Source organism: Carassius auratus, chromosome 30, assembly GCF_003368295.1.
Source record: "Carassius auratus strain Wakin chromosome 30, ASM336829v1, whole genome shotgun sequence".
Taxonomy (NCBI): Eukaryota; Metazoa; Chordata; class Actinopteri; order Cypriniformes; family Cyprinidae; genus Carassius; species Carassius auratus.
The window spans coordinates 1,420,520-1,439,828 of NC_039272.1; the positions used below are offsets into that span (position 1 = coordinate 1,420,520).

At 38.4% G+C, this 19,309-nt stretch overlaps 2 protein-coding genes across 6 annotated transcripts; one reads left to right on the plus strand and one right to left on the minus strand.

Annotated features, from left to right (window-relative positions):
* Positions 1-623: 623 nt before the first annotated feature.
* On the minus strand, positions 624-7,094 carry LOC113048768 (extensin-like). 2 transcript variants are annotated; one of them, XM_026210603.1, is made up of 10 exons: positions 6,839-7,094; positions 5,826-5,882; positions 5,077-5,739; positions 4,088-4,720; positions 2,037-2,167; positions 1,835-1,928; positions 1,703-1,751; positions 1,494-1,568; positions 1,215-1,367; positions 624-1,123 (listed from the first exon to the last, which is right to left on the minus strand). In XM_026210603.1, the coding sequence occupies exons 2-9, from the start codon at positions 5,864-5,866 to the stop codon at positions 1,224-1,226; spliced, it is 1,830 nt and encodes a 609-aa protein (XP_026066388.1). In that variant the 5' UTR covers positions 5,867-5,882; positions 6,839-7,094; the 3' UTR covers positions 624-1,123; positions 1,215-1,223. The 2 variants fall into 2 exon arrangements, with proteins under 2 accessions (XP_026066388.1, XP_026066387.1); XM_026210602.1 differs by having other exon boundaries at positions 5,826-5,886.
* Positions 7,095-12,419: 5,325 nt separating this feature from the next.
* On the plus strand, positions 12,420-19,248 carry capga (capping protein (actin filament), gelsolin-like a). 4 transcript variants are annotated; one of them, XM_026210623.1, is made up of 9 exons: positions 12,420-12,602; positions 16,951-17,144; positions 17,322-17,476; positions 17,644-17,805; positions 17,930-18,079; positions 18,240-18,326; positions 18,501-18,633; positions 18,745-18,836; positions 18,920-19,248. In XM_026210623.1, exons 2-9 carry the CDS (start codon positions 16,952-16,954, stop codon positions 18,983-18,985), a joined length of 1,038 nt encoding a protein of 345 aa, XP_026066408.1. In that variant the 5' UTR covers positions 12,420-12,602; position 16,951; the 3' UTR covers positions 18,986-19,248. The 4 variants fall into 4 exon arrangements, with proteins under 4 accessions (XP_026066408.1, XP_026066406.1, XP_026066407.1 ...); XM_026210621.1 differs by having other exon boundaries at positions 12,463-12,602; positions 16,948-17,144; XM_026210622.1 differs by lacking the exon at positions 12,420-12,602 and adding an exon at positions 15,308-15,450.
* The last annotated feature ends 61 nt before the right edge of the window (positions 19,249-19,309 follow it).

Below are 19,309 nucleotides of genomic sequence, written 5' to 3' on the forward strand. Positions count from 1 at the left end.
CACATCAAAGTCTTACTCCGCACATGTGGTATTATGTCAATTTCAACAACTAATGTGTGATTTACAATTTGTCAATATGTTCAGGTCAACAGGATGTTGTTTATCACCTTTAAAAATATCAATCTTTGAGCAAAGACAGGTAGGTCCCCAAACCTGTTCCTTGAGATCTACCTTCCTGCAAAGTTCAGCTCCACCCCTAATCAATCATACCTTCACCAGAAAAATAAAACCTTTAGAAACATTTGTTACAGATTGGCATGTTTGAGCAGAGTTGGCACTTAACTCAACAGGAAGGTAGCTTTCTAGGATCTGGTTTGGGCACCTTTGTATTAGCCAAAAACATTTCAATAGACTGCTGGATGACAGAAATGCAAAGGTTGGAAGAATTCAGCATTAAACTGCTGAGATACCATGGATACGTCACATGAATCAAAAGTAATGTTAAAAATGAGTCAGAATTTTTGGTTGGTTTACTGACTGAGCATTAAATAGTTTACTCTCGGAATCCATGTATCCGAAATGTAGGAAAATTCAATGTGCGAGGGAATCCTGCATGCAAACGTGTTGAGGCAAATCTGCAAACATGACAATAAGCAGTATAGTATTTGATTTCACACAACGGAAAACATCTGACAATTCCAGTTTTATTCAAAGTGTCTGATTACAAAGAATGTACATGTGTGTTTTATCAACACATGGAGCTCAACCAAGCTCATCAAATGAAAGCTACTCATTCTACAAAGATCGTTTCACGTGATAGGAGTCTTTTAACAGTCACTTTCAAAAAGCAGCTATCCAGACACAAATATATAAACATAACCACAACCAAAAATAAATTCTAACCAAAACCAAATTCAAACCAAAATTCTGGCAAACAGAGAGCTTTCTTACTGGTTAAAGGTATATACAAAAATCTAACTCTAATCTCTGTTTTGAAAGTCTAAAAAGACAATCGCACACAATTTGAACCTTAATATCTAAAGCACACAAGAGAGAAAAAAAATAAACTTTTTTAAACAGATTAGTTCAAACTGTTGTCCAACAGGAGATGAGAGAAGGTGAGAGGGTAAAGGAGCCCTGTAGAGAGGCTCTGCAGTGGACGACTTGCTTCAGCATGTGCAATCTACAAAAAAGTAGTGTTAATGAGTAATAGCAACTGAACATTCTACAAAAATTAAGTTACGTATTATTAAGGTGCATGAAACTAGACTCACCATTTTGGGTTACCACCGGCGATAGCTAGTGGCTTGACGCTGATGAGGCACTTTATGCCGCAACGTTTGAAGGTTCTTGTACTTTGACATGATACTTTGACTCTTCTTAAAGACAGGCTTCTGACTGAAGGGTGGTCTTGGAATTAAAGAGCCCTTAGAGGACAATTAAATTTTTTTTTTTAAATGTGCATGGAAACGACAAACCAAATTAAGCCTACTACAAAGACTAGACAGTTAAATAATAATTGTGTATAACTGCACAGCTTAAGAATTGCTTACCATCAATGGTTTCCTAGGAACTCCATCAGGGGCTGACCCCCCCTTCACTCCAGCAGTTGGCCGGAAATTTGGCCTCTGTGTTTATAGAAACTTGTTTCACTACAAATCACAAAAATGACTAACACACTACAAAATGTTCTATAACACAAAACATGCCTTTACGTCTAAATCTGATAAGTAAAACGGTCACATATTAAGACCTTAATTACCTGAAATGATCCAGGCTTCCTCATGGTTTTTTCTGGACTTACAGAAGACCTACAAAAATGGTGAAGGGTTGCATTCAGCTAAGATTTAGCAGCTGTAACAGAACAAAAAAAAAAAAACAGTTCCTCACTTACGTTCTTTCTTTCTTTTCCTGTGGAGATCTAACAGGACTTTGTAGCTTGGTGAAGCGTTCATTCAATGTTAAATTTCCATGAGATTCTGATTCCTCTGGAAGATCAAGAAAATTAAGAACAAAAAAAAAAAAAGTTAAGAATGTTACATGATACTAGCATGCTGCTACAGAATAAATTACTTGCAAATCATTCTGACTTTTACCAGATTTGCTCTTGGGTGCCTTATTCCTCCAGGGTGTATTGTTCTTAGGGCTAGTGCTGGGTTTGTGCCCCGCCTCCCAATGGGAAACCACAACAAGATCACGTGAAAGTCGTCGGTCTATCGGTGAAGGGCTGAAAAGAAAGTCAACGAGGCATTTGAACAAGTCATCCACAACATCTGGGAACTTAATATAGAACATCTGGGAATAAATTCTAAATGTCAAGCATTTAGATAAAGCAGAAGGCATGCACAATGTTATCTGGTTTCAAAGTGGAATAAGCTTGTGCCTCGGGATCCGAGGAGAGAAATGTTGCACTTCAAACTAAATTACTCAAACATTCACGGTCCTCAAGAACCCAATTGTATTGTTGCAAATGCAGAAGGACCAATGATGGATTACTACATGGGTACTTACAGCAAAGCAAGCCCATCATCGTCATGCTTCAGTTTGAATTGGTAGATTAACTTTCCCTGATTCACCTTGGCCTTTAGCAGCCTTCCTTTTGCTAACGTGAATAACTGATATAGGGAGACTGAATGAGTAGACTGAAGAACGCCGTGTAGGAATCATTTTACTCGCCAAAAAGGGAACAGACAGGCATTCTGGCACTTCCTTTTTATCCAGACTTGACAAGCCAGACACATTCCTCCCGACCTATTCTTTCATACTTGATTAGATGTGTTGGGGGCCTGCAAACGCTTCACACTGGAACACGCATTTCATGGTATAAACATTGGTTTGCAGCTCTGGATTATGCGATGCCATTGAGATATCCAACAGGATCTTCACAAAACGAGACTGATTTCTCTGGAAATTTTGGCCACTTCTCCTTGAATAAACTGCAGAACCTCCAAACTCGTGTATCATATGAATCTTCACACAACTGGTAGGCATTTGGGATATAAAATGGCTTGGATAGTTCTTCAGTTGCAGAACTTCTATTGAGATTGACTATACATTTATGCTTATTTTGGCAAATGTTTCATTAGGCAAAACTGAATCAGGTCTCATCTTCAGCACAACTTCAACTTCCTGCCATTTCAGCCAATGGTTTGGTTGTAAGATAACATGATCCCTGCTTGTTGTCAATGCTGCAATGCCAAGGATAAATTTAAGAGCCTAAATCTTTCATTAATACCACCCACATGATGACAAAAGAGAGATATGACAAAAAAGAATGTCCATTTTGTTGATGTCTCTAATCGACCACTGAAAAAAATGCATGTGTCTCCTCTCTCACAGCAGTTATCACATGATGAGGCCTGTTGTTGGGAGCTTGGGTTGCAGCTTCAAGGCATTCCTGTGGTTATTGGTGATGAAGTTTTATTCTTCTGATCATGGTCATCTAATCCGATGCTGACCAAGTCTTACAGTATTCTATCTAGAAATGGTAGTTCTTTCTCTTCTTGCAAGCAAATTGGTTTTAAGTTGAAAATTGAGTACAGCCCCAGAGTTGTGGTTTCTTCATCCAACCAATCAAAGGGAACAAACCAATGACAGGGTCTAAACGTTGTAACTGCAGAAATGGAATTCTTCTCATTCTCTATAAAATCCATTCACATTTCCATTTTCCAAGACATCCTATCCTATGTCCGTATGATGTAGCAGTGACAGACTGAATTTTGCTCATCGTTACCACGGTCAGTTGCATAATAAGGCAGAGCGTCCTTCTGCAAACAATTAAGATTCAGGCTTAAAAAGCATTTCCCTCCCTGGAAGACATTTTAAACATCTCTTCTGGGTCAGAGGCAATCTTGATGCAGCATTGTGGAACAAATGGCATTTGACTTTTGGAACGAGAAGGACTGCGAAACTTTGAAAAAGCACTTGCTCAGACTTATCTCTTATCACATTCTCTTGACAAGGATTAACATCATACTGTTGTCAAAAATGAGGAGGAAAACAGGCATGATTTTCTTTTTTCTCTCCTCATCCATCTCATCTGACAAGGTGACACCCCTTTGATGAAAGTTGTGCCTTTGAAAAACAGGTAGCTTGACCTTGTAAACCTCACGCGCCCATTGCCACAGTATGAGGGGTGATACCATACCTGTGTGCGCTCACAGAGCGATGGGATGCCACCTTTGTTTCGGAGTCCCTCTCAGGTTCTGCAGTCTTGGAGTCTGTGTTGGGGGATGACTCTCTGGATGATGGCATCTTTTTGAGTGATAACTTGCGTGGTGGGACTCCTGGGGAATCTTTGGCATTCTTTGGTGCAGGCTTGGGCTTCTGGACTCTTTCCGAGATTCTTGGCCTTGGAGGAGGCAGTTTGAACCGGGCCACTGACTCTGCTCTAAACTTCTGCGCCTTTATCAGTCGACTCTTATCTTGAAGGGACAAACCACGACCTCGGAAGCCCCTGGGAGGAAGAGGTCTCACTGACAACTCCCTGCGGAAGCGCTTTGGTGGCCCATGCTCCATATCGCTTGATGACGGTGGCCGTCTGAATTCTTCACTCTTCCACTTCATTGGCCGTCCAAAGGGCCTTTCCTGAGGACGAAAAGGAGGATATGGTCTGAACGATGATCCAGATGGGGGTGGGCCTGGTCTTCTTGCCGGAGATCTGTAAGGGGGATGAGTATGTGGACTTCCCCGTCCTCCATGTGCCCAATCCATGCTGGGGTGCCTGGACTCCCTCCCAAGCTCTCCATGCGGCCCACGCTGATCTCTCTCTGCAGACCACCTACATATCCATTACAAAGAATACAAACATGTTTGTTATAATGCCAGTTTGTGCTGCTTGAGAAAGCTCTTGTGGAGGCTCTTAACTTCTATCAATTTAGATCCAGCCCCAGGCTGCTGAATGCCATACCACTTCTGTGCCAGTATAACTTTAAGGGGAAATAGCCTCAAATGGTTTTACATTTTCTCCAGTTTCACTTTAGGGGCTTTATCATTAGATCCTGCGGTACTTTACACTGACAGAAAGCTGAAGGAAGCTGGGATTTACGCTCACCACCCTGCAGTGTGCTGGACTTTGCATTCTAACATATAACTGTATTCTTACTTTACCCAGCCTGCACAGCTTGATTCTTGTACCTCTCTGGATATGAATTCCTTCCATGAAACTCTCTTGGTTTTCTTTGAGGTGGGCCAGAAAGCCTCGAATCCCCATTGGGAGGGTGAGGGTATCCTCCTGGGCGATTCCAGTGGTGCCTGCCAAGTGCAGGTCGGCCAAAGGGCCTCTCCCGAGGAGTGGGGCACCAGCTCCTGTCATGCTCCTGAGGGCTTTGGCGTCGCTGTGGACCCCTGAAAGAACTATGTGGGGAAGGAATCCGCCTGTCTGTTGGAGGGCCGTGGAAATGGCGAGATGGAGATGTGTGGCCAGGGTGGTTTTCATGGAAAAGTGGTGCTCTGTGGCTTGATGGCCCATGTATAGGACTATGTGGGGACTGCCTGTGCTGGAATGGGGGAGGGCGGCTTGAGCGGGGAGGAGAAGGCCTCCTGCGGCCCCGCTGTGAATCCTGTAAGCTGGGATATGGATGGAAGTTATCCTTGTGCTGCATCCACGGTCCATGTGGCCGCTCTCTGCGTTCACCCATGAGCGAGGGCCTCTTGGGGTATGGCTGGGGTCCATTTCTGTTGTTATCTCTCCAACTTGGTGGGGCTTTTCCAGGAGGTCCTCTAAAACCTCTCTGGCTTCTTGAAGGGGGGCCAAATCGCCCTTCATGATTTATGCTGCTGTAGTTGTCTGAGAATGGCCTGTATTAAAAACAAATGTAAATTTTGAGCCACTGGTCATTATGCAGACACATCAGAATTATTATATATATGCAGCACTGTACTACCTGTGTTTAGAACGAGGAGATCCTGAGTGTTGTCTCACCATTTTTCCGCTTTTAAACCTATCTTAAGTGAAAAAAAAAACACATGAAGTGTTACTCTTCCACAATAATGACAGAACAGGACTGACCTAAAAACAGCAAAATAAAAAGGAAAGTCGAAAGAAATACTTTGAATCTTCTAAAATCTGAAAGTAAAAGTAAGACTTCCAGTGCAATGCCAATTACGTCTGGAATTGTTCTTTGCCTAATATATATATATATATATATATATATATATATATATATATATATATAAATATAAAAGCCAAGTGATCCTTTTCAGCATTCGTCATTCACGCCACTCTTGAATAATGATTAAAAAAAATTACATGCTATACTCTTATCCAAGAGCCTATTTTTTATGTGTTTTGTTAAAATTGTTCAAACTTATTTCGAGAACACACCCCAAACTACAAGGAATTGATATAAACCCACAGAATGCGTTTTAATCTCACGATACTTTGACCTGTCAGTCGTGTTCCAGGGACAAAATAATTCAAATGAACACTCAAAATGCAAGGTTTTGTTTGTTTCACATTCGTCCCGAAATACAAGATCGCCCTTCTTTTAATTATGTGGAAATTAAAGAAATTACGACGACGTCACATTCCTGGCCTAAAGTCACACGAACGCGTGATTGAGGGCCGACAAGGCCTTGAGTTTCACATTCAGAAGAGTAATTCGAAACAAACATCATAACACGTTTCATTAATAATATTACACGCGTAATATACAACTAAAGTTTTTAAACAACAGGTGCAATATTAAGTTGAATACAAAAACACATCAAGACAAACAGAGTCTTCCGCTTTCGCCGTCAATGCTAAACTACAGCAAAGCGAAAACTATTTTTAAATAACGTTACAGTCTAAAGAACATCATGTAACAGTATTAGTTACCAATTTTGCTAATGTTTAAATATATGTGCGTTTAATTTCGAAAAAGTTGACCGGGTGAGTTGTTTTGTTTTGACATACCCAAGGTTGTCCGATACGAAAACAGACACCCAAATCTAGTTCATCAGCAAACACTTAGCCCGTGACAGCTAACGTTAGCTAACAGTCGTCTTCCGTTATACGAAGTTCCACATCTGACCGAGGATGAACCGTATATGCTTTCAATTGAACAAAAACCCGTCACTTTCGTAGTTACATCGAAGTCGTTCCGTCGAAAAATACGTGTTGTCTGTGAAATTACATTCAGACGAACCGAACAGCTGCAGCCGTGGTGACGTCACCAGAGGGGGCGCGTGCACGTCGAGACAGGAACTGGCTGCCCCACGTTGTTACAAGGCATCACTGATCATACATGTCACTCACTGGTGACGGTCAGCTGACCGGTAACGTTGGTGGCGCTCGAGTTTGAATCGAGGAAGGTTGGAAATCAACAAAAGGGGTTTTTGATTGAAACTGAACGAACTATATATCACTTTCGGGTGAATAGTCTGACATTCAGCCTATGTTGGATGGATCTGGGGGGGATGAGAAGGTTGAAGGGGAATGGATGAAAATGAAGGGTAAAAAAGGGAAAAGAAATCGTAAAATCCCTCAGGAAGTTGAAAATTCTACAGATAGTGATACAGACAGACAAGTTAAGAGTAGGAAAATGGAGAACAATCCAGGAGACGAAGAATTTAAAGTGATTTTTAAAGTTAGAGATGGAAAAGGGAGTTTTGGATCGATTAGCCCTTTGAAGTTATCAAGCGCTATAAATCAAGAGATAGGTGACATCAGACATGCTAAGACAATGGCAAATGGAATGTTAATGATCATTTGTAAATCTTCTGAGCAGCAAAAGAAAGCCTGCAAAGTAAAGAACTTAAATGGAAAGGGTGTAGAAGGATTTATTCCTGGAATTAATGAGTCAATAGGAGTTATTTATAATGTCTCCTTTGAAATTACTGAGGAAGATCTGAAAAGCAACTTAAAAGGAGGGAAAGTGACCAAAGCAAGACGTTTGGGGAAAAAACAAAGAGATGATGGGCGAGAAAGCTCTGCAGTAATGTTGACATTCATGGAAGAAACACTACCAGAAAAAGTTATGCTAGGCTACTTATGCTTCAGAGTTAAGAAGTATGAAAGGCCACCACTAAGATGCTTTAACTGCCAGAGATTCGGGCACGTAGCAGTGGCTTGCAAGGGTAAACGCAGATGTGGGAAATGTAGCGAAGATCATGATTTCAAAGAATGTAAAAGTCAGATCAAATGCTGTAATTGTGGGGGTAGTCATGTAGCTGCATTTAGGGGATGCCCAGTCCATGCAAAAGCTGAAGCAGTACAGAAGATGAGGGACGAGAAAAAGTTGTCATATGCAGAAGCGTTAAAAAGAATTGAGAGAACAAGTGTTGGTCATGAAGTAGGTGTGGTAAAGCAACAACAGATGTGGGAGAAAACGCCCGATGATGACATAGTTATCAAAAAGGCTGAATTTTTAGCTTTTTTCTCAGAAGCTGTGTGGAGGATTATGGAGAGAGCTAAGAATAAATCAGATGTTGCAAGGGAAGTAGTTGCGGTGGCGGATAGATTTCTAGGGATCAAAGATATTCATCCAGAAATGTTGTATAAGTATATGCATGGAGGATTAACAGGAAGCCAGCAAGCTCCGTTCATTAAAGAGAAAGGTAAATCTGGGGAAAGACGTGAGTCATCAGAGGACGAAATAGGTTAAGTATTTAATATGTTTTATATACTGCAGTGGAATGCTAGGAGTTTAGTAGCCAATGGGCAGGAATTTAAGAAATTTGTTGATGCTTTTGTAGTCCGACCAGATGTGATATGTGTACAGGAGACATGGCTTAGACCAAACCTGGATTTTGTCATTCCAGGTTATAAAATTTTAAGAGCTGACAGAGGTAATCGTGCAGGGGGTGGGTGTGCTACTTTTATAAAATTAGGATTACAACATAGAAGAATTGAGATAAATTCTGAACTTGAATGTGTAGTGGGTGTAATTTGGTCAGATCGAGGGAAAATCACTGTGATTAATTATTACAACCCAGGTTTAATATTAGAGGAGGAAAAATTAGAAGGAATAATGGATAAGGTTGAGTTACCAGTAATATGGGTGGGAGATTTTAACGCACATAGTGATTTATGGGGTAGTAGATTTCGGGATAGAAATGGGGTAATTTTAGAAGAATTTTTGGATAAACACGGATTGGTGGTGTTAAATGATGGTAGACCTACTAGATTTCAGGTTAATGAAGGTGGTAGTTCATGTTTAGATTTAACGTTTGCTTCTCCAGAGTTAGCCACGAGAGGAGAGTGGGATATAATGGATCGCTACACGATTGGGAGTGATCATGTGCCAATTTTAAGTAGATTTGGGAGGAAATTGGTAAAAGAGCAGGATTACAGGTCAGAAAAATATAATTATTCCAAGGCTAGGTGGGAAGAATTTAATATAAGAGCTCAGGAAGAGATTAATAATGTGGTTAAAGACGATATAGACAAATGGAATGATTCTTTGTGCTTTATGTTGATTCAGGTAGCAGAAGAGTTCATTCCAAAGTTTGATTGTCCAAAAGAACGGCAAATGGTGCCTTGGTGGAATGAGAAATGTACTCAAGCAGTGTTAGCTCGAAATAAGGCATATCGAAGGGTAAGGAAGTTTCCAATGGAAGAATGTGCAATAGAATATAAGAGATTAAGGGCTAAGGCTAGAAGAGTTATAAAAGATGCAAAGAGGGAAAGCTGGCGTAAGTTTTGTAGTACTTTAGGACCTCAAACAAACATTAGGAGGTTATGGGCTCTGGTGCATAGGATGACAGGAGAGTATCGGACTAATAAAATTCCGGTGTTAAAATTTGAGGGACAGGAAGCAGTTAAAAATAAGGACAAAGCTGATTTATTAGTTAAGTCCTTTAAGGAGGTGCATAGTTCTAAAAGCATTAGCCCAATTAGTAAAAAGGAAAGAGAAAAGAAATTAAAAAATGAGAAGCATAAACTTGAATATAATAAAGATAACATGAGGGCGGTGAATGCATATTTTTCAGTGGAAGAAGTAAAACAAGCTATCGCTAGGGGGAAAGATACAACGCCTGGTAGAGATAGAATAGGATATCAAATATTTCTTCATTTGGATGATGTCGTGTTAGAGGAAGTCTTGGAATTAATTAATGCAGTATGGGAATGTAGTATTTTGCCGAGGGAATGGAAACATGCAACAATTGTTCCAATATTAAAACCGGGGAAAAATGCAGATGATCCTAAATCATATCGCCCAATTGCTCTTACAGCTGTTTTATGTAAGATTATGGAACGTATGGTTACGGATAGGTTAGTATATATGCTTGAGAAACAGGAATTCTTTGTTCCGTATCAAAGTGGTTTTAGAATGGGTAGATCTACTATGGACTCAGTATTAGTGTTGGACTTAGATATTAGAAGAGCTATGGCGAATAAGGAAGTTGTCATGAGTGTGTTTTTAGACATAGAAAAAGCCTATGATACAGTATGGAAAGAGGGCTTAATGATAAAGCTATATGATGCAGGGGTAAGAGGTAGGATGTTAAATTGGATTAAAGATTTTCTGAAGGAGCGTACCATTCAGGTGAGAGTAGACGGATCTATGTCCAGTAAGGAAAATGTGGAAAATGGAACCCCTCAGGGAAGTGTTATTAGCCCAGTGTTATTTAATGTAATGATTAACGATATTTTTAGTAAGTTAAATAGAGGTTTTGGAATGGCATTATTTGCTGACGATGCAGCTGTTTGGAAAAGAGGGCGGAACTTGAATTATATTTATAAACAAGTACAACAAGCAATTAATAAAGTAGAGGCATGGGCAGATGAATGGGGTTTTAGAATTTCAGTATCAAAATCAAAATATGTTGTGTTCGGTCTAAAAAGGAAACTTTTAGATAAGACTTTAAGTATTTATAATAGTCCTATAGAAAAAGTTAAATCATTTAAGTTTTTAGGAGTTTGGTTTGAGGAAAGAATGACTTGGAAAGAGCACATAAATAATACAGTGAAAAAGTGTGAGAGGGTTATTAATACCTTAAGATGTTTAGTTGGAATAGATTGGGGTGCAAGTAGAGAGTGTTTAATGATGATTTTTAGGGGAATAATTAGAGCTAATATTGATTATGGTTGCATGGTATATAGATCAGCATCAGAATCTGTTTTAAACAAATTGGATGTAGTTCAAGCAAAAGCATTGAGAATTTGTGGAGGAGCAATGAGATCTACTCCACTTAATGCTTTGTTAATTGAAATGGGGGAGACTACATTAGAGCTCAGACGGAATAAATTGTTTCTGTTTTATTGGACAAAGCTACGAAGTCATAATTGTTCTAACCCGGCTAGAATTTCATTAGAGGAACACTGGGAACTCCAGAAAAGGGATGGAAATAAAAAAGAGTGTGGGAAGATGTCAATAGGTAAGGAAGCTCAGGATATAGGAGTGAATGATATCATGATCGCGCCAGTAATTATTTGGCCTCCAGTACCTCCATGGTTACTGCCAGTCCCTAAAGTGGACCTAAGTATTTTAGATCAAATAAAGAAATATGAAGGTAATCCTGTGGATATGGTTTATAATCATTTAAAGAAAATCTGGCCCGAGTATGTGCAGATATTTACGGATGGTTCAATGAAGTTAAGAAGTAGGAAAACCGCAATAGGAGTAAGTATTCCTCAGCTGAAGTTAATGAATGGAAAGCGGTTAACAGATAGTATGTCAGCCATTACTGCAGAGCTGGTGGCTATTTTATTGGCCTTGGAGTGGGTGGAGGAAAATGGACCAGGGAAAAGAATAATTTGTTCAGACTCAAGTGCTGCTTTAATGGCATTAAAGGGAAGGAAAAGTGAAGCCAGGGCAGATTTAGTTGTAGAAGTCTTAGTAACACTTAATAGAGTTAATAAAATGGGGAGTACAGTTGGATTTATTTGGGTACCTGCTCACATTGGTGTTCAGGGAAATGAAGAGGCAGATGAAATGGCAAGAAGTGCAGTAAATAAAAGTGAAGTAGAGTTGGAGGTTATGTTCGGTAGGGTAGAATGTAAAAGTATTATCCAAGAAAGAACATTGAAATTATGGCAAAAAGAATGGAATGAGGGACATAAAGGCAGACATTATTATTCTGTTCAGCCAACAGTAGGACGTAACCTAAATACAACATTAGAAAGGAAAGAGAGTGTCATTCTAACTAGATTAAGGTTGGGCCATTGTGCACTAAACTTTGGGTTAGCAAGGGTTGGAAAACATCTAGATGGCAGATGTAGATGTGGACAAGAAGAAACGGTGAATCATGTAATAATGGAGTGCTCCAACCATCATACAGCAAGATGTCACATGATTTCAGAGTTATTAGAATGTGGAGTCTCTAATATATCTGTTCAGACTATTCTTAACCCAAAGGACTATGAGTCTACAAAGATTTTTATGAAGTTTTTGCACAAGACTGGACTTTACGCAAGGATTTAAAGAATAAACCGAGGCCTCAAATGACCTGAGGAGGGCAGTAATACGCCGGTGATGCGTCTATGCTGCCGCAAATTCAAAAGAAGAAGAAGAAGAAGAAGAACATGTCACTCACTGCTCAAGACCGAAACCCCTGTGACATATAAAAGAGAGACAATTTTCAAGCGAAACCAGTTTTTCATATAAGAAAGAAGTATTTTCTCTTTGTTATCCCAGACCAACATATAAAATAAGTTACTTCATTAAAATAATATCATATGCCCACATTCCACTTGTCCTAGGCCTAGAAGTCATTATTTGCCTACACAGACTGTGGTAAGTATATGTGGTATAAAGATGTACTGTTACAAGATACCTGAATGATGTTAAATTAATTTAGTGAGTGAAAATGAAATTCATATATCTCTCTTGATCCTTGTATACTGCATTAATTTAAAAGTTCACCAAATAAGAAAAAATTCATAATTCACAAATTTTCATGTCATTTCAAGCATGTATAACTTTTGTTAATATTCAAAACACAAATTAAGATATTTAAAATGAAACTGAGTTTTCTGTAGTTTTCTGAAAGTTCCGGCATCCAATCTTTTGAACATTAATTAGCAAATCCATATCTGTCTGTGTGTGTGTGTGTGTATAAGGGATTAAGCGAATCAAATGTGATTGTCATGAAGTATCTTGTTAGTAAAGCCGGTTCTGTGATTAGTAGTAAATCTCCATCACCTGATTTTAGGTGGAGCCACATTTGCTTCACAGATCCGTTATGAAATTGAAGAAATGCTTCTGTGATTATGAAAGCTGTTTGTGTAGCTTATCAGTGAACTATGCATGTGTAGTAAATGCTGCTCCACCTGAAAGCAATTTGAAAATACCACATTTAATAACGTTTTTAGTCCAAACTCAAATCAAAACGTCAGTCGAGTGTTTGAAGTGACTCTTTCTGTGAGATGGTGTGGCTTCTTGCACAGAATAAAGCATGCAACATATTTCGTAGTAATCTAAGCTGTGATAAAAGCTGTTTATTAGTGTTACATTATTATATACTTTAGAATAGTAAAATATGACAAATCGCGATAAACCATATATTGTCATAGTCGTGTGTTTATTAGTCACGTTTAATTTATGAACGCAATTTAATCGTCGATTTCTTCTGCAAGCCCTATTTTGAGTTTCAGCGCGAGAGCGCCCTCTGTCTTTCGGATGGAGATTTACTGTCAGTCAGTCGCAGCTTCTCGCGATTTATCGCCTTAATTTAGATTAATCGTGCAGCCCTAAAAAATGTGTGTATATGTGTAAAAGATATACTCTTCAAGAGGATTCAAGTGAAAGAACATCATAGAGAACGTGGACAAGACTCTCACTTGAATCCTCTTGAGTCTCTTGACCTTCTGCAAGCCCCGCCCTGTTCAGGCAGTGATTTTGCTACATTCATTGTGGGACACTGAACGAAAATCCAGTCGTAAGTGTCTTGACTCTGAGTATAAATGAAATTAAGAAAAATGGCATTTGAATTCAAATTTAGCCACAGTTTTTGCTTGAACATGCTACACATATCTAATAATTTCTGTGCATTTTCAATTGAATTTTGCAACTTATAAAGCGTTAAAATTAGTATTCATTTTACATATTAAAACTAGTGTATGAAATGGCAAAATAATGTAATTTTTTAATGTAATTTTCATTTTGCACCAAACGTTGGACAAATGTATTGGAAAATGTAAATACAGAAATGCATTGCCATTTTACATATTGAATTGTCATTTTGCATATTACATTCCAAATTAAATATTGCTACGCATATTCTTCCATATGAATCAGCCATTTAAACGAATCAAATATATGAATAAATGACTCGATAACTTAATCATTAAGACATTACCCCCACCTACTGGCAGTTTTAGTTTATTATTCAGAGTATCATTTCATTAAAGAAATTTCATATTTTCATAGTAATAATAATAAAATTAAGAAAATAAATTATTAAAGTTATAGTTCACCCAACCAAAAATTACAATTCTGTCATAATTTACTCAAATGGTCCAAAAGAGTAGGGTATATGTAATACATTTTATCAAACAAAATATTTCTTGCTGAACCTACTTTTTGTAATGCCTGTTTGATGCTTTACACAACAATTACTTTAAATTATCTATTGGGAGTAATTTCTCCAAATTAATTAGATTAAAAATTGTAAACGCTTACCAGCCTATATATATATATGTATGTATGTATGTATATATGTATGTATATATGTATATATATGTATTTGTGTGTGCGTGTTAAATATATATTCTATTCATGTGATATGAAATAGTCTAGCCTAAACTAATGACTTCTGACAGTTCTTTCACTCTCTGTCTTACACACCCAGTAAATGCCTTACAGTAAATGTCATAAACACAGACACAATTTTTGCTTAGGCAGTTAACAGTTGTTATGCTTGTGTTAGTAAAAATAGACCTGTCAAAACTCACTACAAAAACCTCAGTGTACTTCCATCCAATAGACAATAATGAGTAATGATGGAAACTACCTTCATTATAAATGAGAAATCCTACTTTTGTCCTCACTTCGCATTGCCATATGTTACACTGACAGATCTCAGATATGAATCCTAATCATGGGTTTGTTTTTTGTTTTTTGTTTGTATGTAACCGCTCACATGACATTTGTACATGAGGTGATCCATAAAAAAGTTATTGATAAAAATAGAACAAGCTTCAGTTCATTGGGTTACATTTTCAGACATTGTCCTTTTGACTTTGTCTTTTGACTTTTCATTACTCTTGCCCTTTATCTCTCACTCTTTCCGTAAATATAAATGACACCAGAATGGGATCAGTTAAATGATGTGTTGCTTGTGTAGTCAAAAAGAGTGTGTTTGCATACAGTGTGTTTGCAACAGATGTGAGATGCTGATGATCAGAATTTCCCTGCGGCTAATCATTTGGTTAACAAGCTTTTGTCTTCTAACCAAGAGCTCCACATAGTCAATGCCTCAATATATGTGCCTGGCCTTTGTAAGTTACTGAGGGGGAAATGGCAGGAAGTTGTGAAGTAAGTCAGTCAACTGTATATGCAGCAAAGCTGATTGTTCAGTCAGCAGTTACATTTAAGAACTGTCAGGAGCTGGACTGACCTCAACAAAGACCATTGCATTAAGGTAAGAAATTGACAGATATTAAATTTTTATGTTGTTGTGTCTCTTCAAAATACAAGTTAAAATCAGGCTATATATATAATAATTCTATATAGTTAGATTTTTAACTCATGTTAAAATCTTACTTATTATTATTATTATTATTATTATTATTTATTTTTTTGAATATTACTACTTTTATTACTTTTACAAAAGAAAAAAAGATTAATTTCTTTTTAATACTTTAATTATTATACTTGACGTCAGTATAGTATCATATGACAATGTTAAACTTATTTTACCGTAATCAGAATATTTATTCAAATTCCTTAAATTCAAATTGGAATCCCAATTCTGTGTTGTGTTTGCTTTAAATTTAGGAACTGATCTTAATTTTAAAATAATTTTCGGTTCAGTTCTAAGTGGAACACAACCCAGCTAAGGACTGAAAAATGGTACTAGTTGAAAAAAAAAAAAGAGTTTGGTTGAAATTTCATCATACTGTGTGTTACTATTCATACTTAATTTGACAGTTATAGGGAAGTGAAAAAAGGTGGTGTCTAAGTGAGCATTCGACTGCTTTACCATCTGCTCCAACATGACACAAATGTACAATCATAATCATTCAAGAGGAAACAGATGTCATCTTATTCTAAAGATGTATGATGTCGAAATAGTGTAAACATTCAGATATTTTCACATCGATCATGTGAAACCAGTCAAAGGATGCTGCATCACTCTCCTGTGGTTCATTTCTGTTTGTGACCTCACATCTGACCGCTAAATGGATTAAGTAATCACCATAAATGCAGTGATTAGGGGAGAACTTGCTCTGTTGATCTGTCGGTCTGTCTTTGGTGAGCGTGGATGGGTGTATGTAAGCCATGTGTCTTGTATGGCTGCACAACAGTTGGTCTTATGAATTATTTGTGTGGCACAATTGCATCTCGTTTTACAGCTCTATTATATTTGATCTCTCTGCTCTCACCTCCCACCGGCCTTCCCATTATGCATGTCTAATGGAGCATGCAATCCCATGCTGTGCTTCCATAACTGACCCCTGACCTTCAGGGTACCGGCCTCTACTGTCTAGTTCAGGCTGATTCCATCACTGTCCGCTGCTCTATCTCTCCCGTCACTTCCCATATTTCAGTGTTCTGTTTCCTGATTCCCATTTTCTCCTTCCCCATTCTTATTGCTTTCTGTCTCTCTCCTTTCATTCATCCTATATTTAAACATGCCACAGTTCTCTGTTTGGATTGCATCGCTTCTACAATCTCCATCATATTTCACTATAATACTTCATATTTCCTTCTTTATCCCCTTGCTTTCCCTGTTTCTGTTCTTCCTTGTACATAGGCTCTCTTCTTTCTCTCTCTCTCCCTCTCTCTCATCCACTCTTGCTTTCTCCTCGCTTCATTCCCCCTTTTCTTACCTCACCTTCCCTCGTTGCCTTTCTCATAACGCAGCCCCCGACCTTTATGTGAACACACACTCTTTAATCTTGCTTTCCACCCTCAGCAGGATGCTTAATCTGCGGACAGCACAGAGCCAGTTTACCCATGAAGTGCGAGAGCCAGGGCTGTATGTCTGGAGGGTTGAGAAGATGAAGGCCGTGCTCCTCGAACCATCACAAAGGGGAATCTTCTACAATGGGGATTCATATATTGTGCTCGGCAACCGTGGAAAGGACGGAAGTGACCTACACATGTGGATGGGTGTGTAGCATCTGTTTATGCGTGCATATAAATGTAGAATGACTAAAAATGCATCTGATGCTGCTTATATACAGCATTGTTAAAACATGCACTGTTCAAATATTTTTGGCAGATTAAGTTAAGGTTCCTGTAGATTTAGCATTTTCTCTTACTGTTGGCTTTCCTTCCCTGGTCAAGGTGAGAAATCATCCCGGGATGAGCAGGGTGCTTGTGCCATGCTTGCCACTCAGTTGGACAGCTTCTTGGGAGGAGAGCCAGTACAACACCGACAGGTGCAAGGATACGAGTCACCTGAGTTCATGGGACTCTTCCCTAAAGGAGTCAGCTACAAGGTGAGAAAAAGGGACCGCAGTAGAACAAAAACAACAAATCAGTAAAAATAATTTAAAACTGTATTCTAGAAGTGTGCATCACATTTAAAGACCCCAGAATTTTGTGTTTGTGCAAAGTATGTGCCTCTATGGAATGATGGAATTGCTAGTTTCTCTATCTGTCTCAGGAGGGTGGGGTGGATTCTGGGTTTAAGAACGCCAGGACCAGGATTGGCCCTGTTACACATCTCTACCAAGTCAAAGGAAAGAAAAACATCCGTGCAAGAGAGGTGGAGCTTAGCTGGGGGAGCTTCAACAAGGGCGACTGTTTTATACTGGACCTTGGAGAGGTGTGCATGTCAAAAAAGTTATTTTTGTAATGCCTGTCATTGTGCTGCTATGGTATTTTAGTTGGATAAACATGGCCTGTCATTTAGTTGGTGTTTTCATGCAAATGCACATGTTTATGTTCAGACTATAGTCACATGGAGAGGTTCCAAAGCCAATATGTTTGAGCGTCAGAAGGTGCGTGAGATAGCAATGCTGATCAGAGACACTGAAAGGAATGGGAAAGCTCAAATCATTGATGTGACCGAGGGAGAGGAACCACTGGAGATGGTTCAGGTGACAAATACCAGACCACATAAGAAGAAATTCATTTCAATTTTGGATAATAAAAATGTATTTTTTATATATATATATATATATATATATATATATATATATATATATATATATATATATATATATATAATATAAAATTATTAATTGTTTTGCTTAAAAGGCACTTGGTCCAATACCAGCTCTGAAGGACGGCTCAACAGAGGAAGATGCTGATGCAGACATTACTAATTCTGCTTCCCTTTACAAGGTCAGCTCTCTCTCCTTTACAGTGTATTTTGCAGGTATCAAAAAAAGGCAAATCTAACTTTTTTTTTTTTTGGTTAATCGAACTGTTTGTCTATCTGAAAATCAAATCAAACAAAACCAGTTGGAAGTATGTCATAGGTAAAATAATAGTCATTATTGTAATTCTCTCTCTCAGGTGTCTAATACGACTGGCCAAATGATCTTGACAAAACTATGTGACAAAGGCCCTTTCAGTCAAGAGCTGCTGGAGAAAAATGGCTGCTTCATCCTGGACAATGGATCTAGTGGGAAGATTTACATTTGGAAAGGTGATTGTGTATATTTGTTCAAGTGTGTGTGTGTGTGTGTGTGTGTATTAATCAAACTAATTATTATTATTTATTTATTTTTGTGTAATGACTTTCTTTTTTGATACACAGGTAATGGAGCCAATGCGGACGTGAAGACAATTGCCCTGAAGGTGGCAGATGAGTTTATTACAGAAATGAACTATCCCAGGATGAGAACGCAGGTACAGCAACACGCAGCTCATGATTTCATTTTATTTGTGTGCAGAACTGTCCGCTCTTTTAACAAATTTCTTTGTGACCTCAGGTGGAAATTCTCCCTCAGGGCCGTGAATCTGTCCTCTTCAAACAGTTCTTCAAGAGCTGGAGATAAACACACACCAACATATAGGATGTACTGTATGTAGAAAGTGGTACTCATTTTGTATAATCACAAAGCATACTAGTTTAGCTTATCTGTTGCAACTCTTTGCTATTAGCCAAAACATGCTTGTTTGATCCCAGGTTTTGTGAAAACTGGGATGGGTGGCATTTTTATTCAGGAACTGCCCATTTAATAAATATAAATACATTTCTGAATTGTTGATTCTGTCACATGTATAATGCTTTGCATTAATATAAAGTGCCTATATACAACCCAGTGGTCTGTTAATTTGAGGTGTTCAAATACTTATGCAATGACATGATGTCTGTTAAC

Coding starts and splice junctions, on each gene's coding strand:
- LOC113048768 (XM_026210603.1), bottom strand. CDS start 5,866: ATGGTGAGACAACACTCAGGATCTCCTCGTTCTAAACACAG. Junction 1,929..2,036: donor GGCACCCAAGAGCAAATCTG/GTAAAAGTCAGA, acceptor TTGATCTTCCAG/AGGAATCAGAATCTCATGGA. Junction 1,569..1,702: donor GGAAGCCTGGATCATTTCAG/GTAATTAAGGTC, acceptor CTATAAACACAG/AGGCCAAATTTCCGGCCAAC.
- capga (XM_026210623.1), top strand. CDS start 16,952: ATGCTTAATCTGCGGACAGCACAGAGCCAGTTTACCCATGAAGTGCGA. Junction 17,145..17,321: donor TGACCTACACATGTGGATGG/GTGTGTAGCATC, acceptor TCCCTGGTCAAG/GTGAGAAATCATCCCGGGAT. Junction 18,837..18,919: donor ATCCCAGGATGAGAACGCAG/GTACAGCAACAC, acceptor TTGTGACCTCAG/GTGGAAATTCTCCCTCAGGG.